Source organism: Gobio gobio, assembly GCF_949357685.1.
Source record: "Gobio gobio genome assembly, chromosome: 22".
Classification (NCBI taxonomy): domain Eukaryota; kingdom Metazoa; phylum Chordata; class Actinopteri; order Cypriniformes; family Gobionidae; genus Gobio; species Gobio gobio.
In genome coordinates, this window is record NC_137118.1 from 48,943,547 (window position 1) to 48,952,845 (window position 9,299).

Here is a 9,299-nt window from a genome sequence, read left to right on the forward strand (position 1 = left end):
ATTCTTCAGAAGGCCTTCGACAGAAGAAGATGCGCAGGTTTTTCGTTCATTATTGGGAGATCTGTCCTTATGGGCAGGGGCGCGGGAAGTGGGGGTGCTGAGGGTGCTGCAGCACCCCCTGTTTTCAAAGGATTGCAATGCACATTTTTGTACATTTACACTTATTCATTTTTAGGATTTAATCATTTATTTGTAATAAACATTTTAAGTGGCCCATTAAAATGTATTATTTATATGTTGAATTATGTTTTTAAAACATAGCCTACATGAGGTCATATTGTGACCGTTTCGGTGTGTGCGTATAGAAAGAGCGGTAATATTTCCTCCAGTGGAGATCAAGCGCATTTCTGGAGATTCCGTTGATTTCTGAAGCTCATTCCGCTCAGCACCGCGCGCTCAACCCAGAACTCCCTTTGTGACATTCTTGATCAAATATAGGCCTATCTGAAATAGGGCTGCCCCAGACTAAGGTTTTTTTTTTCTTTTCTTTTTTTCTAGTAGTTGTTCATTTAAGCCGTTGTTCACGCAGCGCGCCGCCTCCATGTCATTGTCTGTTATAGGCTATTTGCTTATTATTTATTAAATCCGGGCAATTTGGTTGATCAAATATTTATTAAAATTAAGATACAATGTATACAAAACGAAATTCAATGTAAGGCTTTCAACAAAACAAAACTTATTGCAGTATTATTTAACTTATTGAAGACCCCCGTCTTCTGATAAAGGCTATTATGCATCTTATGTGTCCTGTTCACTTTTCAACGTAGCCTACATTTAATAAAAAAAATAACATTATAACATTTAAACTGAAACTAAATACGTGTTTTAATGGCTACAAGCAGTGTTGGGTGTAACTAAGTAATTAGTTACTGTAATTTTCCCTTGAAAAAGTAAAGAAAAGGGATTACTCTTATTTTTTCTGTAATTTAATTACAGTTAGGCTACTTCTGAAGTAATTGAACTAAATACTAAATACAATTATATATATATATAATACAATAATGGAACTAACATCAACATTTAAAGTCTAACTTTAAAATGCATGTTTTTATGTATCCTTCTAACATTTGTAATACTTTGGTCAGAATAATTGATGTAGTTTTATATTATTTATTTTAATGAATTAAAAGAACCGTTTCAAGTCTATCCTTGAATCGCTTAACTAGTCGAGGTTGATATAAATTTGGGAAGTAGTAGCCTAATTAGTAATTAAATACATTTTGGAGAGAGTAATTTGTAGCTACAGTAGGCTAATCAAATTACACTATTGAAGATGTAATTAGTAACTAATAATTCATAACTTTTTTAGAGTAACTTACCCAACACTGGCAATTTGTAAACCCCCCCCCCCCCCCCCCCCCCATCAAAAATCACAGCACCCCCAACCTAAAACATCTTCCCGCGCCCCTGCTTATGGGTTGTGTTCGATGATAATGTGTCTCATTTGTGTGATTTAAAAACAGCGACACAGCTAATCTCTGCATGCAAATTATTATTTTTGTCGTTTTAATTCATTAAACTAAGATACATAACATATTTACTGTTTTGGTATCCAAGAAAGCATATTTCAACGTTCAGTGACCAGTGCATGTCTTCCATCACGTCCGCTTCCGACAGCCCGCGTAGATTGGTGCATTTTAACCAGCGCTGATTATAGTAACAGTTGTCACGTGACACGCCGTGCTCCAGGAGCACTCTGGCGATTTACAGTAACGAGTGACACCGACGGGAGTGTGTGTGTGTGTGTGTGTGTGTGTGTGTGTGTGTGTGTGTGTGTGTGTGTGTGTGTGTGTGTGTGTGTGTGTGTGTGTGTGTGTGTGTGTGTGTGTGTGTGTGTGTGTGTGTGTGTGTGTGTGTGTGTGTGTGTGTGTGTGTGTGTGTGTGTGTGAGAGTGACGGAACGGGAAGAGGCGGAGTCTGCGCACGATCGATCCCAGGGACGTGAAGATGACAGCGGGCCGGAGACTCCGGGGCTCCAGCGGCTCCAGCGGCTCCATGTGCTGAAGATGCTCATCACGCTGTGCTACTTATACCTGTGGCTGCGGTTCCAGCGCTACTACACGGCCGTGATCCGCGGCGCGATCGGGCGGCTGAGCGGCGGCCGGAGGAGCTTCACCTTCCGCGCGCTGAGGCCGGAGCGAGTCCGCCAGCTGAGCCGCGAGCGGAGCGTCACATCCCCGCAGAGCCTGAGCGACGGCGCGCTGTTCCTGGAGCTCGGGAACAAGGGCGTGTACATCACCGAGCCGCAGGTCAACACACACACACACACACGCACGCACGCACGCACGCACGCACGCACGCACGCACGCACACACACGCACGCACGCACGCACGCACACACACACACACACACACACACACACATCAGCGAAGTCAGCTTATACAGTACAGATTCATAACACAGAAAAATAACAGAATTAATGATGCATTCATTCAGATCAGGTCAATAACCTTCAGTGTCAGCTATACATCTCAGAATGAATGAACCCTGACACGTGTGTGTCTGTGTGTGTGTGTGTCTGTGTGTGTCTGTGTCTGTGTGTGTGTCTGTGTGTGTGTCTGTGTGTCTGTGTGTGTGTGTGTGTGTGTGTGTGTGTGTGTCCTGCAGGTGTGTGAGGACCTCAGTAAGTGGACTCTGTGTGGCTCTTCTCTGGCTGGGGGTCAGCGCTGGACTGAGAGTGTGGCCTTCATCATCGAGGCCAAAGCGACTCAGAGAGTTCCCGCTTCTCCATCCCATAATGCCGTAGGTTCAGATCCTTCTCAGCCTCAGCCTCAGTCTTCATAACACACACACACACACACACACACACACACGTCCTCGTCACTGTACATCCAGTGCACACTGCACTATCCCATAATGCCTTGAGGCTAATGCTGCGTCCCAATTCGGCTACTTGTGCTGCGCCCGTGAGTGTGTGTGTGTGTGTGTGTGTGTGTGTAGGCTATCTCCAGAACATTAAAGCGTTTGATTATTTGGGCTGAAGTGAGTCTAACACACGAGTCTCTCGTTGCATCTCGTGCACCTGCGCAATCACAGCCTATGATTCCCCAAATATAGCACTGTTGTCAACTAGTGACATCATCACAAGAGCTTTTGAGGAAAACGCAACATAATTTAGACAATGGTTTTTGTCATATGTATTATAATAACTGCCAGACACTATGATTTCAGCCGCTCTGAGAACAGGATCAGCTTCACGGCGGAGACACGAATAGACGATTAACGTAAAGCTTTTACTCTTAAACACAAAAGGCACGTCCACTTTAATAAAAGAGGAATATTTATTAAAGGGTTAGTTCACCCAAAAATGTAAATTGTGTCGTTAATGACTGAGCCTCATGTGGTTGGACACCCGTCAGACCTCCGTTCATCTTCAGACACAAATGAAGATATTTTAGTGTAAATCTGATGCTCTGAAAGGCCTCCATTGGCTCAACTTTACACTCTCAAGACCCTTAAAAGACACTAAAGACTAAAGTTACAAAGTCCATCTCACTACAGCGGCTCTACAATAACTTTATGAAGACGAGAATAGTTTCTGTGCGCAAAAAAACCCTAAATAACGACTTATATAGTGATGACGATTTCAAAACAAGGCATCATGAAGCTTCGAAGCGTTATGAATCAGTGAGTCGATTCAGCGGTTCAGAGGGTTATGAATCAGTGAGTCGATTCAGCGGTTCAGAGCGTTATGAATCAGTGAGTCGATTCAGCGGTTCAGAGCGTTATGAATCAGTGAGTCGATTCAGCGGTTCAGAGCGTTATGAATCAGTGAGTCGATTCAGCGGTTCAGAGCGTTATGAATCAGAGTCGATTCAGCGGTTCAGAGCGTTATGAATCACACCGCTTACAGTTTCCTTCGGTTTGGACATTTTTATTACAAATGAGGTGTTTATATGGAGCAGTTTCATTCGGTTTGGACTTTACACGGATAACAGCGCTCCACGTAAACACACCAGTGAGAGATAACCCTGAGTAAACATCTGTCCATCAGTTAAACACTGAAGATCACTCTAACCTCTACTCAACCGCCAGACTCACAGCCGCCATGTTTGTAGTTTATTTAACACTTTTTCAGTGTTTGTAGTTCTAATCAAATCCTCATCCAACTCGCAGTGGGTTGTGGGTAATATCAGCCGTTAGAGTGAGCATCATCATCATCATCAGTCATGTGACCGCCCAGATTACTGCCCGTCTCTGAGAAGCGGATCCTGTGTGTGTGTGTGTGTGTGTGTGTGTGTGTGTGAGGCCAGGAAACATAAAACTCTGCAAAAATGAATTATTTATAGCTATAAAAGTAGCTAATTTATTTATTTTGCTCTATTGTTGAACGATATGAAATAGTTTATTCAATGATTAGTGTACGATCCAGTTGATAAAGCAATATTTCTCTCTTTTAGTGGATGAACTGTGAGATTTCTAGCTTTGTTTAATGTTTTCCAGTAATCTTAGATCTTTTAAAACTTTTGAACCGCAGATTTGTCACAGAAATCAGACGCCGTGTGGCGCTGGTCATGTGCTACACACTTAAATAACCGATGGAAGTATAGTTTGGGAATAAACACAGAATGAGAGTAAATCATCCTTTAGAAGGGTTAGCCACTGGTTTGTGTTGTGCTAATCGTGCTAAGCGGTGTGTGTAGTGTTGTAGTACTCCAGGCCGGTCCTGGGGTCTCGTTTATAAAACTTTGCGTAGATTTCATCCTAAAAGTGAACGTACGCACAAAAGCTAGATTTTGCATACGCACAAAAAAATGTCAGATTTGTAAAACCATGAGTACGTCAGAACCTGCGCAAAAATCCCTTTATAAACCACAGCCAGCAGGAGATTCTCCTGCAGAAATCACCATATATGAGCTCACAACGCCTCGTTTTAATAACCCTAACCTCATCTGCATATCATTTGCATACATATTCCCATCCACGTGACACATGTTGAACACTGTCAAAGACAAGACATTAAAAAATATTACATACAGACTATAAATGCCATGTGTGCCTTACACAGTACATTCCTGACAATCATCTGATATCCTTTTTATGTTTTAGAATAAATATATCAAAATATCCATAAAAACAAAATTGAATAAAATACTTCTCAAATATTCTTTTAAAATAAAGTTTATTCATTCATTTCCACGGGCCAAATGTTATTTTAATTCAAAATATTTCGTTAATTTTAAAGCAGTTTTGCTGATAATGTGAACATGTAGGATGTTTAGGCTATTTTAATTTAAACAGATTTATTTATTGCAGCGTAAATACAATCATCTGACTCAGAGCGTCACTGACAAAAAAAGTATTTTAAAAAAGGAAACGTGCAAATCGTCATTTTTTCTTCAGGTTGTGTTCTTCAAGTGCAGTGGTATTCTTCATAAGTGTGTGCAGATGTCTTTACTCTCCGTGTCCGAGCTGCTGTGGTTGTAAAGTAAGATTATCATTGGACATATTCAAACCGGATAATGGACCGTTCGACCACCCAATCCTGCAGTGTGTGTGATATCGAGTGTGTGCGTCACTGATCATCGTTCTCACTAAAACATATTTTGTCATACCATGAGATCTGCAGTTTAGTTTAAAGAGGAATTATTGGAATGAACCTATCCTTGCTGTCATTAAACCAGCGTGACTGATCAAAGTCGCACCTCCACATGTCTAAATTCATATCATTTTGTTTAAATTCTGAGTAATGACTTTATGTATTTTCAGTGCATATCACCATTAATGAAACTGGAACATTAATAATAATGTGTACATCAATACGAAAACAGAGTTTTAAATTGTTCTTACGTCATTACTTTTCTCACTCTAGTAAAAGAGTTCGTACACATTTAAAAAAAAATACATTTTGACTTACATTTGGATTTTACTAGATATATATAGCCTAAAACAATCGGCACAAATAACACTGTTTGATTTAATCTTCATGATAGTGTGGATATAACGTATGAAATGGAGTGAACATTAAATGTCATTAATTCTTATAATCGTTCTTCTCACATTTATTTTCTACACTCTAACTTCAGTTCACGACCTCACCATCTGTGTCGCAAATTCCCTTTGTCTCCAGAATGTGCGTACGCACGGCTCAAAGTTTGCTTAAAGGTGCGCACATTCTCCCGCCAACTTTGTTTTTTATAGATCACACCCTTTGTGTGGGAACTGGCGTACGGTTCCAGCCCCGCTTTACAACCCCAAATCAGAAAAAGATGGGACAGTATGGAAAACGCAAATAAATAAAAAAAGAAGTGATTTCTAAATTTACTTTGACTTGTATTTCATTGCAGACAATATGAACACAAAATATTTCATGTTTTGTCATTTGTAAATATTCATCCTTTCCTGTCATTCAGACCTGCAACACATTTCAAAAAAAGTTGGGACAGGAGCAATTTAGGGCTAGTAATGAGGTAAAATGGTTAAATAATGATGTGATTTGAAACAGGTGATGTCAACAGGTGATTGTAATTATGATTTGGGACAAAAGCAGCATCCAAGAAAGGTCTAATCCTTTAGGAGCAAAGATGGGCCGAGGATCGCCAGTTTGCCAACAAATACGTGAGAAAATTATTGAAATGTTTAAAAACAATGTTCCTCAAAGAAAGATAGGAAGAGATTTGGAAATTTCACATTCAACAGTGCATAACATAATTAAAAGATTGAAGGAATCTGGAGGAATTTCAGTGCGTAAAGGACAAGGGCGCAAGCCTAAGCTGAACAACCGTGATCTCCGACCCCTCAGGCGGCACTGCATCAAGAATCGTCATTCATCTAGAAGCGATATCACCTCATGGGCTCAGGACTACTTTGGCAAACCTTTGTCAAGTACCACAATACGTAGTTACATCCACAAATGCCAGTTAAAACTGTACTGTGCCAAAAGGAAGCCCTATGTTAACAGTGTCCAGAAGCGCCGTCGACTTCTCTGGGCTCGAGGCATCTGGGATGGACCATCACACAGTGGAAACGTGTACTGTGGTCAGATGAAGCAGTATTTGAGGTATTTTTTGGGATGAATGGATGCCGTGTGCTCCGGACCAAAGAAGAAAAGGATCATCCAGACTGTTACCAGCAACAAGTCCAAAAGCCAGGGTCTGTTATGGTATGGGGTTGTGTCAGTGCCCTTGGCAAAGGTAACTTGCACTTCTGTGAAGGCTCCATTAATGCTGAAAAGTACATAGAGATTTTGGAGCATAAAATGCTGCCTTCAAGAAGACATCTTTTCCAGGTACGTCCATGCATATTTCAACAAGACAATGCAAAAGCACATTCTGCACACATTCTGCAGTCCTGGCTGCGGAGGAAGAGGGTTCGGGTACTTGACTGGCCTGCCTCAGTCCCGACCTGTCTCCAACAGAGAATGTGGACAACGAAGACCCCGAACTGTTGCCCACCTTAAGACTTGTTTGCAGGAAGAATGGGACAAAATTACACCCGAAACACTTCATCACTTGGTGTCTTCAGTCCCTAAACGTCTTTTAAGTGTTGTGAAAAGGAATGGCAACATTACAAAGTGGTAAATGCTTTACTGTCCCAACTTTTTTTGAAATGTGTTGCAGGTCTGAATGACAGGAAAGGATGCATATTTACAAATGACATGAAGTTGACCAGACAAAACATGAAATATTTTGTGTTCATATTGTCTGCAACGAAATACAAGTCAAAGTAAATTTAGAAATCACAGCGTTTTCCATACTGTCCCAACCTTTTCTGATTTGGGGTTGTAAAAATAAGACCCCAGGTCTGGTCTGGTCAGGTCTGAGACTTCGAGGTCAAGCCGACTCGAACCCGCCAGTGCATTGGCTGATTTATGAACATCATTAATGTGATTGGATGTTAAACTGCTTCAGATGCAATCAATAACTTATTTCTTATTTGATTTATTTGTGTGTGTGTGTGTGTGTGGCAGGTGCTGAACTGGTCGGATTACTGTCTCCCGTTGGCCTTCAGTCCAGGGCAGCCGTACCGGGCCGTGGCCGAGGCCAGTCTGGAGAACTTCAGCCGGATCGGAGTCGCTTTTATGGAAGATCGTCTGCAAATGCAGAATGGGCTCATCCCTGAGAAGATAGTGTGTGAGTGTGATCACACAGGGTCAGGGTTCAGCGAGCGGGTCATCACACAGGGTCAGGGTTCAGCAGCGGGTCATCACGCAGGGTCAGGGTTCAGCAGCGGGTCATCACGCAGGGTCAGGGTTCAGCAGCGGGTCATCACGCAGGGTCAGGGTTCAGCAGCGGGTCATCACACAGGGTCAGGGTTCAGCAGCGGGTCATCACTCAGGGTCTGGGTTCAGCAGCGGGTCATCACACAGGGTCAGGGTTCAGCAGCGGGTCATCACGCAGGGTCAGGGTTCAGCAGCGGGTCATCACGCAGGGTCAGGGTTCAGCAGCGGGTCATCACACAGGGTCAGGGTTCAGCGAGCGGGTCATCACACAGGGTCAGGGTTCAGCAGCGGGTCATCACGCAGGGTCAGGGTTCAGCAGCGGGTCATCACGCAGGGTCAGGGTTCAGCAGCGGGTCATCACTCAGGGTCAGGGTTCAGCAGCGGGTCATCCCGCAAGGTCAGGGTTCAGCAGCGGGTCATCCCGCAGGGTCAGGGTTCAGCAGCGGGTCATCACACAGGGTCAGGGTTCAGCAGCGGGTCATCACACAGGGTCAGGGTTCACTGATGTGTGTGTCTTCTAGGGCTGTCATTTTTGAGAAAAATCTAATTCGAACAGATATCAAATATCAAGCAATGTATTCGAATATCTACGAGCGCCCCAAACCCCCCCTCCCCTGCCAAAACAACAACAACACCCGCACCCGCAATAAAATCAGTTTAGCATATCACATTACAGACACACTTACAAAAATGCTAAAACGCTTAATGTACTAAGAGACCAAACTCAGGAAATATAACACAAACCCTGTTGGATTGAACTGCGTGTGCTTGGTGTGTTAGGGTTATCTGCTTCCTCAGCGATGATCTTCCACATTAGCGGCTCTTTTCTTCAGCTCCTCAGGATCATCTCCACGACTGCGGGCAGATCGGGCGCGGTTCTGATTCTCCAGGGCGCGCGCGGGCACAAATAAACTAATATGGATTTGAAATGATTTTATCATCTTGAAATACAGGCAAGGCATATGCATTGTAGATGATTTTGTACATCTACAATATACATGCAAATATTTTTTATACATATTTGTTTGCATGTGACTGTTTAAGACCCGTGTTTAGACCCGTGTTAAGACCCGTGTTTAGACCCGTGTTTAGACCCGTGCTAAGACCCGTGCTAAGACCCGTGCTAAGACCCGTGCTA

General features: G+C 42.9%; 1 protein-coding gene across 2 annotated transcripts in view; it reads left to right on the plus strand.

Moving 5' to 3' along the window:
* The first annotated feature begins 1,917 nt into the window (after positions 1-1,917).
* Positions 1,918-9,299, plus strand: part of hlcs (holocarboxylase synthetase (biotin-(proprionyl-CoA-carboxylase (ATP-hydrolysing)) ligase)) — a 53,853-nt gene continuing 46,471 nt past the window's right edge. For both annotated transcript variants that reach the window (XM_079804823.1, XM_079804822.1), the window contains exons 1-3: positions 1,918-2,248; positions 2,608-2,742; positions 7,910-8,072. In XM_079804823.1, the coding sequence (XP_079660949.1) occupies positions 2,006-2,248; positions 2,608-2,742; positions 7,910-8,072 (541 nt within the window). In that variant the 5' untranslated portion in view covers positions 1,918-2,005. The remainder of the gene's footprint in view (positions 2,249-2,607; positions 2,743-7,909; positions 8,073-9,299) is intronic.